Raw genomic sequence first — 19,546 nt, 5'->3', positions numbered from 1 at the left:
GGTGGGACTTCCATCGACTACTCACGCTAAATAAGAAATTTTACCTTTTCTACCGAGGTTAGGCACATATTTCAAACTGATGATGAAATTTCCACAACTAACTGGCTTGGTAGATCTATCTCACCATGTAAATATACGACGTTAATATAACAAAGACGTCTTCAAGACTTGGTGTAAACAGTAGATTTCTTGAATACCATGACTATGTGACACTGCATACGACAAATTCAGTGAATTGAGCAAAACTGCAGTGTGGTAAAATGAAATGACTTTGACAAGCGATGAGGAATTATAAGGATCTTCCATGCGTACCTGTATTAGAAAAGATTACCCGATACCGGTATTCCATCCTTTTCGAATTACCTATTATTAATTTCCCTGTGATAGACATGTGTGCTGCCTTCATTTCAGATGAATTTTTAATGCTTTACCATATGTCCTTTAGCTTAAACTTCGACAAACTTAATATTTTACCAGCAAAAATGAAAAGCGATATTTTATTTAATATCTAAAGCTGACAGAAATATTACAAACCTCTACATAATAACGACTTAAAATCAGATGTTTGGTTTGTTTATATACGACTTGGCGTTCGTAACCACTGTCAATTCTATGAAAATATTCGGTTTGTTGTTCGCTTAGGATCTTTCTTCGCCAATGTCGGCATATTCAATCTTATTGAGTCAATAAATGGCGTAATGTATAAAAAAACAGTGGTGTATACAATAATGAAATACAGTATAAATTGGCCTATTACCTTTGATGTTGTCGAACATTTTGTGTAGCTCTGTTTGAACACAACCAGATCCCCCATTACCTGACCTGTACAATCTTGTTCCGACAGTTTAATCTGAGATGCGCCAGTGTCCGGATATAGTGCACGCAGGATGGTCATATTCACTGCTACATTCCAACCCTTGGACGCGCATCCCATATGTACAGCATCAATTATACGTAGAGCTTAAATCAGTATAAAAATGAACAGTTAAACATACACAAATCTTTATACACTAACTTTATTCAGCCTTATTTATGCATGTTTGATGTTTCTATTATTATACCAATCAATCATTACGCTCAATCACTCATTCGTCGTCGTCGTCGTCGTCTGTGCCTGCGCGGCGTCTTAGTCCGTGTTAGATTTTGTGTTGGCATGTAAGCTTGTATTACACTTGCCAAATGTGGGATTCGTTTGAAACTTTACTCACTTGTTCACTGTAATGATGTGACATGTAGTACAGAGGTTCCTTAACTCGACTTTGCATATTATGAAGTTATACTATTCATTGACATAGCAACTTTGGTTAAGATTTTGTATTATTTAGTAACCACAAGTGGGAAGGTATTGATACTTTGCGCACTTGTTTAAAACGATAACCTAACATGCAATGTACAGGTTCCATATTTCTTCTTGCATTTATATAAAGTTATGACTCTTTGGCATTTAGTATTTTACAGGTAACTTTTTATTTACAAAGCTTTTTAATATTAGTTTGTAGCTGTTTTCTGGAAGCACTTGTTGATATTTATCACCTTCAATACATCCAATTGCTTCAGTTTATCATATTAATATAGCGTGTCTGCTTGACTAAACTCTGTTTAACATACGTATTTTAAGCTGAATCAGTGAGGTACGGCAAAATCTACTTACGATTCCATGAAGCATTAAAGCCGCTTGTAAAATGACCAATTATATAGACAACTTACGACTCCATGAAGCATTAAAACCTCTAGCGTTGTCATTGCTGTTCGATCTAAGACGAATATAGAATCCCTCTTTAGAAACAAGAAACGGAATATTATCACTTGTTGTAAAATATCCCAACTGTTTACCATTTCCGTCCTTTACCTGTAATACAGATTTTGTTTCTAACGTAACCAGGTTATCCGGTTCTTTATAAGTAGCTATACATTTATAGAGATGTTTATAGGAACATAATTCCTCCAATCAGTTATTGGTAAATGAATCTACAATGGCATTGAGTTGCGTAAAAAGAAATCCCAAACCAATAGGGAGTCAGTGGCGCAGTGGTTAGCAGGTTGGACTACAACGCCAGCGGTCCGGGTTCTATTCCCAGTCGCGGCTGATATCCCGACTAGTGTTCAGTGATTAGTAATTTATTTAAATTGGTACTGTTTCCAGCAATATCGGCCTAGACTGGATGCGGGACAGGTAAATATGACACCTGCCGTGGGCTCGGCTAGAAAAAATAAGTTGTTCCACCAATTCCAGGTGGGGACTTCCATCGACTACTCACGCTAAATAAGAAATTTTACCTTTTCTACCGAGGTTAGGCACATATTTCAAACTGATGATGAAATTTCCACAACTAACTGGCTTGGTAGATCTATCTCACCATGTAAATATACGACGTTAATATAACAAAGACGTCTTCAAGACTTGGTGTAAACAGTAGATTTCTTGAATACCATGACTATGTGACACTGCATACGACAAATTCAGTGAATTGAGCAAAACTGCAGTGTGGTAAAATGAAATGACTTTGACAAGCGATGAGGAATTATAAGGATCTTCCATGCGTACCTGTATTAGAAAAGATTACCCGATACCGGTATTCCATCCTTTTCGAATTACCTATTATTAATTTCCCTGTGATAGACATGTGTGCTGCCTTCATTTCAGATGAATTTTTAATGCTTTACCATATGTCCTTTAGCTTAAACTTCGACAAACTTAATATTTTACCAGCAAAAATGAAAAGCGATATTTTATTTAATATCTAAAGCTGACAGAAATATTACAAACCTCTACATAATCACCGTCACCGGCTACTTGAAAGTCCGAGAAATCCAGTTTTAATGCCGTATTTCCTTGTTTGTTGATGATAATTAAGCAGTCGGTGTTAGACGAGTAGCCCGGGTAACTACTAGATAATACCGTTCCAGATTCTGTGTTCAGTGTTTGTATACAATCTGAAATTTTCAACATGTTCCATTGTACTCTATTTCCTCACACAACTCATGTAAAATTGCTCCGATTTCGATTTCTATTGTTAAAATGTGGGAGTCTAAATAGTACATATTGACATGTGTATCATACACATAAGAAAGGCTCTTCTGTAACCGAATTTTGAATAATACAGCTTAAATATTTAGAAACTATTTCATATATATTCTGCGTAATAATAAAAGAGCCAAAATGAAAGTATTTCGATTTCATATCAAACTGAAAAACACAAAGTTATCTTTCCTTTTTACTTACCGAAACATTTCACTGCTCCTTTCTGACTGCATGAAGGCCCATTTCTCTGTGTTGTACATTGTAACAAATGTGATTCCCAACCATTGCAAGATATATTTGTAAACAGAACGGGGTTACTGGATGACACAGTGGATATAACTGGTGCTGTATTGCTGAAAGGTGTGAAGTCATGAACATAGCAAGTTTGGACAGACAACAGTTTCCTTAGTATATGCTGTTGTAAGGTATTGTTTCTTATTAACTAATTCTCATAAATCGGAGTTTAGTCCTCAAGTCTCTTGATTAAGCAGATGTTAGGTTAAACTCCATGCAACACTTTCCTTTACACTAATTGATAAACGACATTGTGTCTGAAGTCATTAGTCCTCCACCTCTGATTCATGTGGGGAAGTTACTTGCGGAGAACAGGTTTGTACTGGTACAGAATCCAGGAATACTGGTTAGGTTAACTGCCCGCCGTTACATGACTGAAATACTGTTGAAAAAACGGCGTTAAACCCAAAACAAACAAACAAACAAACAAACACTAATTTTCAGATGATATTTTATTATCCTATATTTACTTTTGATATACGATACGGTAGTAAACCATTAATTATATACTAGTTTTTGTTGAAAATGTTATAACTTTCGGGGGTGTTTTTATATAAAAAATTCATGGAGGTTTCTGTGTCATCAATATTTTACTTTAAGTTATATGTAGTTACAGATTCAATATCACAGACAGACATTTTTACAACATACTTGTATCCAACCATTGCACATATAGTCTTGGCAACGTTAGTATCCACAGTATTGTGACAAACCGACCAATTCACGGATGCATTTGTTGCCTTATGGATGTTTACCTGACCAGAATATGTCTGTGATAGTGTAACTGTTATTCCAGCTAGTAGAAAGAAAGAAACAAACGGGTTAAGCCTGAAATTATCAAGACCACCATAATGAACACTTTAACCTAGAACTGCTTGCCCATTGTCTCTGTGTGTTCGAACCTTGTTATGTTAGAAACAACCAAGCTGACTTTGGGAGGGGCGATGGTTTTACCAATTAATTTCGAGAGGGGCACCTGTGGTCTTCCTCTTTTTGAAGATGGAAATTCACCATATAACCTGAACTGTGTCACACAATCACACTTTTCATATGACACCAGTATTGGTTTCTCGCTTTCATCACAATCGAGCTAAAGAAAATTATTATAAACAAAGATTGATGAACATGATATTTTATCATTGTGACTAAGGGCAAATGAATTATGCAAAAAAATGAGAATTTCAATTCAGCAGTTATTTCTATACAACTGGTTATGTACAGTACTTCTAGTACAGTAAAAATGCTAACTAAGTTTAACAAATACTAGATAATAATCAAAGAACATGCATTTACTAGCCAAGATCAGTTTGCGGACAACAAAGAGATCGTATTTCTTGAGTCCCTGTTAGTTCAGCGTATGTTCTTTGTGATCATTTGGCAGATGGCATTATGTGTGAAGTAATTCGTCCTCTGCCTCTGATTCGTTTGAGGAAGTTGACAGTAACATGCAGAGAACAGGTTATACTTGCACAAAATCAGGCATAACTGGTGAAATTTATTGAAACTGTTAATGAAAACAAGCAAATAAACTTTTAAAACAGTAGACCAACCTGAGCAATCAACACCTACAGCCTCGGCATGTCTCTGTTCACATTCACTGATGTTGAAGTTAGCCTTGCACAAACCTATGTTCAGGTCAGATGCATCACAGATGATAGATTTAAAATGCATTGGTGTGAGTCCTCGTGAGATTTTAAAACTTGATGCGTCAGAACTCCTGAAAGTAATCAGATAATCATAATAATGAGACATGTTTTAGTAATACGTAGATATTTTCAGTTAAAAGCGATTATTCAGCTTCCAAAAATAATAGGTTACTAATATTAAACACAAGACGATCTCGAATAACGGAAGGAATACCGGTGTTGTCCGTGATTTGGCAGTTAAAATCAAATGGACAGATTTCATAAAGTTAATTTTGCCTTCAACTAACAGATATTTGAATCCTAAAGTTTCGCAAGCTTTCAGGGCTGTTGTAGCATTCCAGAAGTCGTAGCAGACACTACCCCATGTGTTGTTGGTCAAAAGTTCGAGTCGTCCACGCCAAGGTCCTTCACCATCCACCACTCGAACGTTATTCTTGTCTAAATAATAGTGAACAACATCAATAAATTTTCAAAAATTGTAAACATTTCTAGATCATTTTAATATTCTGTCAAAGTAGGACTTTAAGCTATACGATGAAAAGTAAAAAGAAAAAACATCGTAAAATCTAATCTATTACGCAATTTGAATTATAACCGTTCCGAATGCGATGCAAAAACTCACTGGCAGGTTGTGGGCGACATTCCACACCAACACTTTCCGCGGATGTGCATGAGGCTGTCGCATACTGTTTATCAAATCGACACATCTCAAAGCTTCCCTCTTCACCTTCACACTGTGGACGTAGATCATAGTTCGTACTGCCCGGTCCATAAGAGGCATTGTAACGTATAACAGGATCGACATTCCTTGAAGATAATGTGTAAGGAAGTGCATCGGTTTTATGAAATATTCTAACACGACTAGACCTTCGTGATTTTCTTACGCATAAGAACTCAAGACACAGGTTATTCTACGATAAACCACGCTTGGGAACTTATTATTTCTTAAGTAAGTATAACACTAAAGAAATCTCTAGTAAATATATACAATATATGTCTTAGATTTATTTACAAAGGCAAACTGGTCAAGTGTCATCTACAATTATGAGCGTATATATCTTGCAAAATATTTTCAGAAGCTGTTGCATCCAGCGAAAAATCAAAGTTATTCCACTTACCAATATCCTACCTCACGGCATATAACTTTTCCATCGTTCACCTTCCACCCTCGTCCACAGTACGCCTTCCAGCTAGAATGGAGATATTCTACACGTCCCTGAGACTGGTCTCTCCCATTTGCAAGGCGCTTCTGGTATGGGTCTTTTGGTAGACATAAAAGGGCAAAAATACAAATAAGCAGATATCTTATCTTAGAATATATGGACTTTTAATGCTGATGTCTGCTGTATAAAATTACACGTCGTCGTCGTTATAGTCATCATCACTAGCACTTTGTCACACGACACTTACTTATAAATTACACGAGTACTACATAAAGATATCTTTATTCAGTTGATGTTATGTTGTTATTAACTATTCCTGGTATGTACTGTGACGTTTTTTTGTGCACGCTTTCTCTATATAGAATTTTAAAATGATCTTACAGCTGCATATGACTCCAGCATCGTTTGTATGATCGCAGTTCACACCACCTGCCCAGCTTTTTGTGCAGTCTTTAATGTCATGTTCTGTTCCTCTACATCGTACATCAGCAAGCCAGACAGGACCCTCACCACGTCCAAAATATGACGATTTTACAGCTTTACCAAACACCTCACTGAAATACATACGGACTGTACATTGTTACGGCAATTGAGTAAAAGCCAAAGGAATTTTCTCGAGCTGTTACAGTTACAACAAAATTCTTTGTTAAAAAAGATGTAACAATCTAGTTCCGAAAAAGTGTATGCTTACATTTAGTTAATCGTAATAGTACCAAACAAAGTATGTTTCTTAAACAGATACGGAGCAAAAACGAAAACAAAAGTAACTATCTTTTTGAATTAAAAAAAGAATATATATATATATATATATATATATATATATATATATATATATATATATATATTATATATATATATATATATATATATATATATATATATATAACTTTATATGTACTTTTTAAACATGGTTCAAAAGTAAGAAAACCAATATAGCTACCCCTCGTATGGATACGCTGACAACATTTTGCATATAACAGTGGCATCCTCATCATCCCATTGACTGTCACAGATCGTTCCCCAGCGTCCTTCATGGTAGACTTCCACTCTACCTGCACTGCTGTGTGGACCATCCACAAGTCTGACATTTATACTCCCTGGATAAACATGAAGCGTAAAACGAACTTTCAACTAATACGATTTTGTAACGAAAATAATGAAGACTAAGTGGCGATCTGATTTGAAAAGAAACGAAATCGCTTATTTATGTTAATGAAAGAAAAGTATTCTTGATAATTATGGGCAAGCTATTTTGTTTGTTTTTGGGTTGGCGCCGTTTAAAAAAAAGTATTTTAATTACCGTATGTTAACCTAACCAGTGTTCTTGGAGTTTGTACCAATACTAACTTGTTCTCCGAAAGTAACTGGCAATTTCTCCAGAATCAGAGGTGGATAACGAATTATTTTAGACAGCAGATCTGCTATCAAATCGTAACGTATAACATACGCCTCGCATGGGGAGATAACTTCATTATAATTTATAGAATGATTCAACTATAGGGTATTTTGAAGGTAATAAAATGATATATATTCATTACAATTTTGTATGTAGGTATTTTTGTTAAATACAAAATAACTTTTGAAAATGGATTATTATGATTCTAACTTCATACATACTGCATTTAATACTGGCGGCAGTACTGGCAGTACAAGAAGAGTTGGTACGGAATACGGCCGAACAATGTCTAATATCTGTCTCGTTTCCGGTACAGGTCAAATTGCCAATTTTTGGCGAGTAGCTCGATGGGAAATATCCTGCTGCATATTCAACATGGTGGACATCTCTGCAATCACATGCATACAGTTGTAACATGAAAAATATATGACTGTGCCATCGTTAAACGTAAGATATGGTTAGTTACACTTACTTAGCTTTAAAAAGAAATTTCGATGTGCCTGAACAACTGTAATAAACTTCAATACTTACTTGCCAATATAACCCAACATACGACAGACAGCCTCTGCTTCCGTTTCGCCAAAGTCAGAATCGCATATTGATGTCCAGGCATTAGTAGAGTCCAGAAGAAATTCCACACTACCTTCCCATGCCCCTGAACCACCTTTCAGTTGAAGGTTCGTATGTCCTGGAATAAAGCCATGTTTTATCAAAGGTGACTTCTTGCCGAAATAATGTCAAAGTGATGTACCCTTTAAGAATATTTCTGGTTTCCTTCGAACCGTATTTTCTGTCAAGAGTCGGTTTGAAATGCAGAAAACAATAAATATGTTCAATAATATATGATTCCCTTTCTGTTTAAGATGCAATTGAAAATATAAGAAAGTGCTTTCTTGCGCCTAAGTATGAATAATTAGTGATTACGGCAGCGAAGTCCAACGTCCATGTCGTGATTGCATGTTGTATTTTCCCAACCATCATGAGCACAGAACTCAACGTCAACTGTGTGTATACTGCAATCCACGTTACTCAGCCATACAGGTCCCGATCCTCCAGTTACGTTGTAAATAGTTGGAGTGCTTGAAAATTATTAATACAATAACATATGAAAGAAATTAATAACCGACGAAATTCTGAACTGACATGTTTTCATAGTTTTAATTTTTTTTGGCATAATATCGATTGGTTTGAAACGAAACCCAACTCAACTGTCACTACTGTCACCTGTCATCTGCTTCTATCAAGGACTTATTTCTTCGTTGGCAGGTATACCATCCGCCAGTTTAAAATTATCATGAAGTCAGGGATTCGAAAAATGCTCGTAACAAGCTTCTACCACGAGATAAAACTAAATATTTCAATGCATTCGTCTCCCACCCGACTTCAAGATTAGAAACTAACAGTTACATGCGGAGTGCAAGTTAGTAGGAAATCATAATTAAATGACCGATTACTGTTTAAAATAGGTACTAACCCGAATGAAACAAAACAAAAGTTGCCCCAACGCACACGTAAAACTATAAATTGAGTAGATTTTAGCGTGAAACCCACTTTATATTAAACCAGTCTAAGACACATGACTTAAGATTCACGTTGGTTTAATGTATGTAAACGTAATAGACGTTCTTTATATATATCCTTACCTCGTATAATTGTATCCGAGCATTTCACAAAACGCAACCCCATCTGTTGAAGCATCAAATCCTGTTTTACAAACTGTTCCCCACGCTCCATTATGATATATTTCCAGGCGACCTTCATACGGGTATTGGCCTCCAACTAGTCGTACTGGGGTGTGATCTAAATAAATTGATTACTTTATGCATATACAAAACGTCATTTTGTCAGCTTGACATATTAATAAAAGAACTAGTTTCATGCGCTTACAAGGCGATCGTACATGAACCTATTTTTACAATGCTTATTACAGTGTATGTAAAATACGTAATAAAGTGAAGTTAAACTACAATACCACAAATAACTCCGGCATCCATAGAATGATTACAGGTTGATGAGCTTCCAAAGACAGAAGAGTATCTGCTGCACTGTTTTATACTGGGTTCAGTTCCTTGACAGTTAAGGTTTTCAGCCCAAATCCGACCATAGTCTAGCTCCCCAAATTGTGCACCTTTCACTGCAACACTGGTTTAAATTGATTTAAATAATCAGTCATTAATATAATAAAAATTATAAAGTTATGATTTTCTATGATTTGACCTAGTGACAGCGTTTCTTTCCACATGACCCAAATTCAAACTTGACCAAAAATTCATACAATAAAAAGCAGTTTGACCAAGTTACATGTAGATCAGGCAAGGAAATATGGCTCAGCGCGTGTTTAATGTGATTTGATGTAATGATCGATCTCTTAATTTCAGGTGGTGATCTAGATATCATAATAACTAACATAAGAATAAGGTTTCATGTAAATCATGTAGAAAATGTAGCCTCTAGAGTGTTGCAAGTTTATTCTACAGTTTTACCTTGTGTCTTAGATCTACGGTTTTACCTTGTGTCTTAGATCTGATCCCAAATAAACCGAATTTCAAACTTCACTTTATTTTATGAACTACATTCATTTCCTATAGAAACTGTTGTATCTAGAGTGTTATATTATTTGACCGACAGTGACATTATCAATCTTGGATAAGGCAGTTCAGAAAATGCAATAGATTCTATAACGACGAACATTCTGACACCAGGTCAATATGGAGCCTCTACGGTGTTAATAAGGTTTTTTCTATGATTTGACATAGAGACTTATTTTTAATACAGACGACACAGTTTTGAACTACTTGACTTAAATTTCATATAACACATAGAATATCTTTGAGAAACTCCCCCCATTTGTGCTGCTAATCCTCTATTGTGTACATTTCTATTATTAGGGTAGCAGCACGAAAATATTCACCAGAGGCTTCGAAAGTAAAGTGGGCTAAAATATCTCTCTTCGTTCAAAAACAGCCGGATAAAATCAATCCAAAACTATTCTTTTTATCTTTTTTATGTTTGAAACATTCGAGGTAACATCGTTTATTATCTCTGCAAATGGTATAACAGGGGTCGTAGAACCATCCGCCTTTAATACCTATCAATAACATATTGAAATATAGAGTAATATTTCAGAAAAAACATGAATAAATACATATGTTAATGCATATATACAGACATACATATTTTCTTAATATGTGAATAATTATAGATGATGCTTATTTATATTTTTCAAAACCATTTAATTTGACTGTAAAAAAAACAGCACAAAGATACAAAAAATAAGAATAAAAAGATACCCATTCCCTGCTATCGCCAAATTAAACATTTTATTTTTTTGCTGATGTGAATATTTTTATTTCTATAATTTTTTTTTTATTATTGAAATCGCCATTTTAGCCTCAGGGTATTGGTTGATGGGGTATGGACTAGATTTGACCAGTTTTTAACGCATTTAGGAAGATCATTGTTTATCTAAGCAATATATTTTAGAGATGCGAATTTCTGTTTTAAATACAGTCGAATACCGTTACCTCGATATTCAAGGGACTGTACAAATTACATCGAAGTATCCGAAGTTCGACGTAACGATATCGACAATCTGGGACTTTTTTGTACTTGTGTTGGACGTCTATATTGTCATTATATCCAATGCTTTTTTTCAGAGCGTTTGAAAATGGAAAGAAATGATATAAAAGGTAAATACGATTTTAATTTTATTTACAAATAAAACATCTTAATTAAATACATACATACAACTTTTTAATTATTCAAAATATACATTTAAACATTAGTATTTTTATTCCTTCCCTAAACAAGTCTGAATGCAGCGGTAACGTTCCTAGTTGAGTAGTCATTTTAATAACGAAAATTTGCCAGTTAAATACGCATACTGTAACTCAATCCTAAATGGCAGATTTTTACTCCGTCAAACAGAAAATATTTCATCCAAATTAGTTGTTATATTTGAAAACAGCTTTCCTGCTTGCACGGTGTTTTATAACACTAATTATTGGGAATTAAATGCAAACTTCCTGACATTTAAATTGGATTAAAGATTAAATAACAAACAAAACAAACACACAAAATAACGTGAATATGATTAATACATCGCCGGACAACAGTAGGTTGATTTTCACACCTTAAAAATAACATGGATATTATTTGACAAGCTGTGATATCGACGAAACCAGGTGTAAAAACAGTACATGTAAGTTGACGGGACTGAAAAATCTCATCGAGCTAAACAAAATATCGAGCTAATTATATCGAGGTAATGATAAATAATTACATTAAGATAAATAGGGGAAAATCGGGACCGACTCAAACACATCGTGCTTACCGGATTATCGAGCTAACCGATATCGAGGTAACGATATTCAACTGTATAGCAAACGATGGAATATCAAGAAATCGAACACTTATAAATATAGTACTAAGCAACAAAAATATATGCTTTCCTTTCAAGTTATTTTCATCATTGCTTTCCTATATATTTTAATCTATTTCATACTCATTTTTTATCTAATTTTTATTATCTATATCGTCGACGACAACGGAACCAGGACGATAACATGAGAGCTAAAACAACGAAAGAAAGAAACAAACTGAGTACTAATTTCTATGGTGGCATATTTCTGCCAACCACATATCCACTTATTTATGTAGAATATTTTCTCTAAAAATGTCACATATCCAGTTATTATCTAGCAAGTGGCAAAATAGCGTGTTATCAAGATAATTATGTTAACAGGACAAAACTGCCAGTTAGTGCCTACTACAACCATCCACATATTCATATAAATAAGTGGATATTGTGAAAGTTTTCCTGATACCCAGTTAATATTTGTACCCAAATTGCCGATTAACGGTTAGACTTTTCGTAACAATTGTTCTCAAAATAAAGAAAAGTGTCATACATGTTTAATTTCTTGACAGTGTGGTTAGATGTTGGATCTCTTTACATTTAGGCATCTTTCAGGTCATTAAGGTGCTTTTTAATTTTAACAGTTTCTGAATTATTTTCTCAAAATATGAAAATATCATTTTTTTTCAGCCTAAACCTGAAGACTTAAAATTCCTCCCACCATTTCCTTTTTATGAAGAGAAATATTTAAACCATCAACCTGTTTTAAAAATGGGTTCTGCTCTTTCCCTTCAGCTTAATTCATTTTAGAAATATCTGTGAGTTGTGTTTCTCGTCAGTTACCCATTTTTCGATTTTTTTCTCGATCAGATAAAAGTTGTAAGGCAGTCTGTCCTACACTTTTATGATGCTTCCTTTTATATATATATATGGCGGTGTAACAGATAGGGTGAATTTTATTGCATTTTTGCATCTCCACTTGTTTTATTGTATATCTTACTGACATATACTGAATGCGAGGTACATTTGTGATGCAAGTTTGTGGTGTTTCCTTTAACAATAACCTCATGAAACCCAAAGCTACCTGGTAAGGACTAAATCAGTGTGTATAATATCAACGGCAAACAGTGTTCAAAAGTATTTGAAAGAAGTAAAAAATGCTGAATGATTTGGAAAAATGTATATTTTGTCCTGTGTATAGTAAATACAATCAGGTGTAAGTTTTGTTGCAGTTTTCATCACAAATAATCAAATAAACTTTGGTGACCAAATTATTCATTAAAGACTAAATCAGTGCGTATTTATAAGCAATGACAGGCCGTGAAAGTGCATTAATTTTGAAAGAATGTTTTGCAAAAAAAGTATTTGTTATTCTAATTTAAAGTAAGAATTCCTAATATATCAGTTTTTTCCAAATTAGCAGCAATTGCAGCCATCATCAGTGCTTTGAGGACAGAACAGTGTTTATTTTTAAATATCGTAATCATAAGTGACTAATTGACAAAAATCAAGATACATAGTTAACGTAAGGGAATATGTGGATGGCAGTAGAGGGCACTAACAGGCAATTTTGGCCTGTTAAGATACTTAAGTGAATAACAAGCAGTTTTGTCACTTGCCAGATAATTAACTGAATAAGTGACATTTTTTCGAAAAATTTCGAGATAAATAAGTGGGTATGTGGTTGGCAGAAATATGCCTCCATACATTTCTCATCTACTTTTCGTATCTACTAAATAACTTCGAATATACTAACATTGGTTGAATAGATGTTCTTTTGTATCTCTCTGCTTTTGGCAATATCATTTAGCTTAACTGATTTTTTCAGCTTTATTTCTTTAATCATTTGTAAAATTTTACAGAAGTCTTTAACTCGAAAATTCCTATTGGTTGTACCCATTTGTTTGGTACTGTAACGTTTTTCATAACTAAACAAATGTCATACGCATACCTGTATCCTTTTATGAATAAGGATTTTTTGAAATGTGTAAACGTTGTGAAAAATATGGAACCTGGAGGAGTGAAAACGGTTTATATTTAATCATTCATTCGAAGTCTGAAAATTAGCTGGAATGAAGAGTACTTATTTCTAACTGTATTACTTGCAATTAAAAATTTTCATTTGATAAGATTATTACTGTTTTGGAAAAATGTATTTGATAGTTGTAGCAAATTTACTGACTGTTGTGAAATTGATTAGGAGACATTTTGTACAACCATTATTTTTTAATGAAAACGGAATTTTCAGAGAACTGGTACCGTAACAATATCATACAGGTTATAGATTTCCTTGATAATGAGAGATTGGTTTTAATTTTGAAGACATAAAAACAAATACAAAATAAAAGGAACCAGTTTTAGTATATTGTTTCACTTTTTATTTTGTTTGGACCACTGTTCCATAAACCGTAACAGGCAATATTTCTAACTTCCGAACAAAAGCGTGTGAAGGGTCAAGCTGTGCTATACAGAAGTAAGCAATCAAAGATAAAACAAGGCATTTTCTCAATAAAGGGCGAGCTTTCTTTTTGGTCAAACACTGAGTATCTTCATACACTTCAGCAAGATTTTAGGTGCAATGACATTCAAAATGTCGTAATCATTGGAGGAAAATCTGTTCCAGTTATCTTAGTTGGTTCTTACTGCAATCAAATAATTGCAGCCTTTAAGAGATTAAGCTTAACAGCATTAGTTGAATTAGCTAAAAACATCGAATAATTTGTCTGATCCTTTAAATTGATGAGTTCATAATTCAAATCATTCGAAAATCATTGATATATGAATCGTGAAGGCGAAATAGTCAGAGAAAAACTACATATCTTCAGTGATTGGACGCGTTTCTTTGCTCACTATATACTGTAAAGTCATAGGCACTTCTCTGGGTTATATGTCCATATCTTGACTGTGGTTGATTGTTTACTAGTTTCAGTCGTATATTTTGGAAATGGTGTTCATTTTTACAGGAATTATATAAATATAAATATGATATATTTCAATAAATATTAAGTATTGTTTACAACAGTAATGAATACTGATAATCCAATTAAACTCGTTTATGATATGTGCTCTTATTTCAGGCGTTTTTCAACTAAGTGTATATCTTTATCCTGTCTGTATAAAATTTTCCTGCCGAATATCATGCGTCCATTTTGAAAATGGTGGCCATCTTGAATGAATGGAGATACGTTTTGAACAAATTCCTATTTTAAAGTACTCTAGAAGATTTCCTGAATGTTTCATGCTTGTATTACCATTAGTATTGTATTCCAAATGTCCACCAAACTTAGATAGCCAACTACTGACCACGGGAACATAGACAGCAAATTTGATTTTAATTTAATTCTACGGCTCTATTCACTATATATAATTTGTTTTATATTCATATATTATTGCCGATTATAATCTTGGTATTGTTATATCTGAAGCATTGTCGCCTAAAAGACTCATGAGAGACCTCCACGGCCGCTTGGGTAAGGTCACCGACTTCGAATCACTTACCCATCCTCGCTGTGGGTTCGAACCCTCGTTTTGGGTGTAAAATTCTTTCATATGAGCAAGCCATCCAGCTGAACTGCGAAAAGTCGTTTCCCCGTCCGTGCCTGAGATAATGTTCGAAGGGGCCTCTAGGATCTTTCTCCACCATGAAAAAGTGGAAAGTCGTCATATAATTATGCCGGTGTGACGTTTAACCCAAATAAAATATGAATCATGAATTTACAATATCATGCAACTTTACAAGTCACAGAAATTGCAACACACACACGCGCACACACGCGCTCACACGCACGCACATGCACGCACGCACACACACACATTCTTACTTTAAAATACAGTAAAAAGAAAGTTCGATACCCTCCGTTAAAGCCAGCCATTTTGCAGAATACATTTGCATCATTATTGGTGAATCTTCTGTCACAAATTGTACCCCACTGTCTGGCATAGCTAATATCAATAGTGCCTTCATAGTTACCTCCGCCGCCAATAAGTCTTATTTCCATGTGTGTGTTATCTACAGTGTTTGGCATGTTGCTTTAAAACATCACGTTCAAATGCAAGTTATTTGTGATTCGTGGACATGCATCATTTTGTTATTTATATTTAATAGTGTCCGTCTTGTAACCAAAGAAAAGCATGTAGTTAAAGAAATAATTAATTCGCTGTAAATAGATCTCATTTGAACGTTAATTATTGATGTGAATATTTGAATTTGTTCTTACCGCAGCTTACACCTGCATCTTCATTGTGGTTACAATTATGTATGCCCCACTTGTTGCTATTCTTGCCACACTGGTCTATGTTTAGCTCATTTCCATTGCATCCTAGATCATCAAGCCATATCGGTCCCGAACCTCGCCCAAAGTGTCTATCAGTGTAGGCAACTGCATAACTTTGGTTGAAACATAATTAGCATTTATAGCACGTCTGTCAACTTATGTGAGTGACCACTGTCACCAGACTAGAAATAAAAAGTCGCTGTACATGTTATATCCTACCCCTGGGTATACTGTAAGAACCATGGTCATGAACGGGAAAATACTGACCCATTTCAAGTTATCTTTCTGCAACGTTTATAAAAGCATAAAATACCGGAGTTTCTCTGCGATATGAAATACTTAGACTATGTGATTTGTACAAGGTGGAAGATGAATTAACACTTGTTCAATATGCATGATACCCATTTACTTAACTGTGCGGTTTACTTGAGATGTACAATGGCATTTTCTTTCTGGTCTGGTGCCAGAGGTAGTGACTCAGTGAAAAATATAATATATTTCCTTAAATTTTATATTTTTCAAGTTTTGCTCGAGCAAAATGGGTAAAATTTGGTAAAATCCAATGAAAAGACATGAAATTGAAAGTACGTTTGTTTCAAAGCATGTAAGAACAAAATATCTTTAACTCAAAAATATCATATTTTACGTTTAATCGCATCTGGTGTTCACTCCTTAAAAATATTTCACTGAAACAAATATCTTCTGCATCTCCTTTTTTCGTCAAAATTAAACAGTGTTCAGGACTGCAATATTCACATGTTACAAAACTTACGAGCTTTAGAAACAGTTTTACCTAGTACTGTAACCGAGCATTCTACAAACCACTCTTGCTTCGTATGTGCTAAAGCTGTCGTGACATACTGTTCCCCAAACACCATTGTGATATACTTGTACCGTTCCTTCCCATGGAAAATATCCGCCAAACAATTTTACTAAATATAGAAATGCATAAACCCATTTATATTGTGAAAAATAAGGGAATACTCAATTAACATAATGACCTCATACATACTATAACTTTTATAGATTTCATAAGCATACAGACATATTTATGGTTCATTATATTTTATGGTAAGCAATAAATTGGTACATTTCTATTGAAAATTGTTGACAAACCTTTTGTCACATTCTGAGTGTATACAGTACTAGGTACTGTGATGGTCATGGCTGCCTGCAAAGAGATACACTATCATAACATCCTGACTGTCTAAAACAGTGTTCAATCAAATATGGTCAACAATCACAATTTATGCTGTATCTAAGACATTTCCTAACTAAGAGGTTCTAAGTTAACTTGCAGCATTTTTGTTAATCATACTATCTGTCAGGTTACAGAAACTGGAAATGTGTAAAATAACCAACCTGACAGGGTGTAGAAATGTAAAGTAATCCTATTTTTATGCTTGCGATAAATATAATATAGTGCAAAATTGATTACTTTGTATTCATTCGTTTTAATTGAGTTTTAACATAAATCTAAATTTTAATACTTAAGCTCATTTGTTTATTTTTGAGAAATTAAAAGTCCAAGTTAAACGCTGATCAGAGTACATACCATATCATATTAATCTAAATGACTATAGGCTACAAATAACCCCTCTCCTTTCCCATATGGGATTTTGTACAATTGTCTACGTAGCATATTCCTGTCTTCTGCCATCTGGGCATTTAAAAAGGACAAAGTTCACTTAAGCCTAATATGGCCTATGCAATTTTGAAAATTTTCAAATTGGCTGTTATTTGAAAAAACTATATATTGTTTACTACCAGAATGTTTATCTACTGCAAGGAATTTAGTTTTTATAAATAAATTTATTATTTTGTTCACAACAGGTCATTGAATATTGCTGAAATCGCAGACTTTTGGGAAAATGGGCATTTTTTACCATATTTAGGTCATATGGGAATGTTTTTAGTAGTGAGCACACTCAAGGACCACAAAAATATTTTGACCATTGGTCCAGCTTATTTCACAGAATTTATGGTCATTTTTTGATTGTGGTCGACAGTTGAACTCATAACGAAAATTTCAGATATATTTAAAAATTCGATTAAAAACTGAAGGTTTCCCATACCCATAATGTTAAAATCATTTTCAGTTATGTCCGATATTTTCTTCTATAATGAATATATTGTAAAATTTTTTGTACAGTTTGATAAAACAATACTACTTGATGAAAGAAAACATGTTCTTTACTAAATTTAGAGACTTTCTATTTTAGGCCATTTTGGTGCAAAAGTGAACCTGCTCCTTTGTCCGTTTTTTTCATACGTTACCACAAATCAAAGACACATAAAGTCATATAACAATTCTAGAACATATTACAAAGACTAGTTTCAATGTGGTATTCTGTTAAAATAAATAAATAGATGAAACAAAACTGGTCAACATCAACATATATTATAAAAGATGATATTCTAATTAAAATGAAAGAGGGGAAAAGATCAACTTACGTAATATTTTCAAAGACAAAATCCATTCTTGATAAACACTTCACAGAAAGATAAACAAGTGGGCTATGATGGCTCTGTACTGCTCACATGAGTTAAGTTGCTTGCTTGAACAAATTTCTTTGTTAAACAATAAAAAACAAAAGAATAGGTGAGTGGGTCATGGTAAAGATTTTTCAAGAAAAATTCTGAAATCTATTAAAAAATATACAGGTGGTCCATCCAAGGAACATCCCTGTTAAGTTTTAAAAAAGCTCATATTTTTATCGATTGCCTAAAAATTCAAACCACTCCTATGAACAGTTTCACGTTAAAAGGGCAAAATAACATTGACAGAAAAAATATCATCTGATGCATAACAAATGGGATATTCTAATATATTTCGAATATACTGGATACTTTCAGATACGACCCATCCGCTTTAGGGAGAGCGTAGATCTACGGGTCGCGGGGTCGAGGGTGCTCCGTGACGATTTAATAAAAACATTGTGTCTGAAATCATTCGTCTTCAACCTCTGATTCGTGTGGTAAGTTGGCAGTTACTTGCGGAGGACATGATTGTACAGATGCCGAATCCAGGAACCGCCGTTATATAATTGAAATACTGTTGAAAAACGGCGTTAAACCCAAAACAAACATTCGGATACCTTTTGAGACATGCCGAAATCAGTCTCGAACATAATGCTGTGTATCTGTTTTAAGATACTGGATTGTTCTTAATCATATCATTATGCATACTTAGTTCCATTTGAAACAATTCTTAAGGACACTTAAAATGTTTTGCCGAACATTTAAAGATGCATCACACATTCTGAAAAGCAGTGTTCCGGTTAAATTTAGACATTATCTTATATTACATAGAAATACAATTAAAGGTATATTAGATCCAAATTTCATATTTGAAAACATGAATAATTAGTTCAAATAGTGTTTTTAAGCATAA

The 19,546-nt window shown here is 34.1% G+C and overlaps 1 protein-coding gene across 2 annotated transcripts in view; it reads right to left on the bottom strand.

Annotated features, from left to right (window-relative positions):
* Window positions 1-595: 595 nt before the first annotated feature.
* The window catches only part of LOC123541805 (deleted in malignant brain tumors 1 protein-like), a 34,636-nt gene continuing 15,685 nt past the window's right edge, over window positions 596-19,546 (bottom strand). For both annotated transcript variants that reach the window (XM_053532175.1, XM_053532176.1), the window contains exons 3-22: window positions 17,269-17,323; window positions 16,946-17,084; window positions 16,096-16,265; window positions 15,731-15,887; window positions 9,494-9,663; window positions 9,165-9,321; window positions 8,446-8,600; window positions 8,053-8,209; window positions 7,743-7,909; window positions 7,066-7,222; window positions 6,507-6,679; window positions 6,081-6,222; window positions 5,585-5,769; window positions 5,250-5,400; window positions 4,867-5,033; window positions 3,968-4,112; window positions 3,224-3,375; window positions 2,768-2,934; window positions 1,708-1,849; window positions 596-960 (exon numbers count right to left, since the gene is read on the bottom strand). In XM_053532175.1, coding sequence (XP_053388150.1) covers window positions 611-960; window positions 1,708-1,849; window positions 2,768-2,934; window positions 3,224-3,375; window positions 3,968-4,112; window positions 4,867-5,033; window positions 5,250-5,400; window positions 5,585-5,769; window positions 6,081-6,222; window positions 6,507-6,679; window positions 7,066-7,222; window positions 7,743-7,909; window positions 8,053-8,209; window positions 8,446-8,600; window positions 9,165-9,321; window positions 9,494-9,663; window positions 15,731-15,887; window positions 16,096-16,265; window positions 16,946-17,084; window positions 17,269-17,323 — 3,258 coding nt within the window. In that variant the 3' untranslated portion in view covers window positions 596-610. The remainder of the gene's footprint in view (window positions 961-1,707; window positions 1,850-2,767; window positions 2,935-3,223; window positions 3,376-3,967; window positions 4,113-4,866; window positions 5,034-5,249; window positions 5,401-5,584; window positions 5,770-6,080; window positions 6,223-6,506; window positions 6,680-7,065; window positions 7,223-7,742; window positions 7,910-8,052; window positions 8,210-8,445; window positions 8,601-9,164; window positions 9,322-9,493; window positions 9,664-15,730; window positions 15,888-16,095; window positions 16,266-16,945; window positions 17,085-17,268; window positions 17,324-19,546) is intronic.

This window comes from Mercenaria mercenaria, chromosome 19 (assembly GCF_021730395.1).
Source record: "Mercenaria mercenaria strain notata chromosome 19, MADL_Memer_1, whole genome shotgun sequence".
In the NCBI taxonomy this organism is placed as follows: Eukaryota; Metazoa; Mollusca; class Bivalvia; order Venerida; family Veneridae; genus Mercenaria; species Mercenaria mercenaria.
This window is presented reverse-complemented; position numbering and strand designations above follow the sequence as displayed.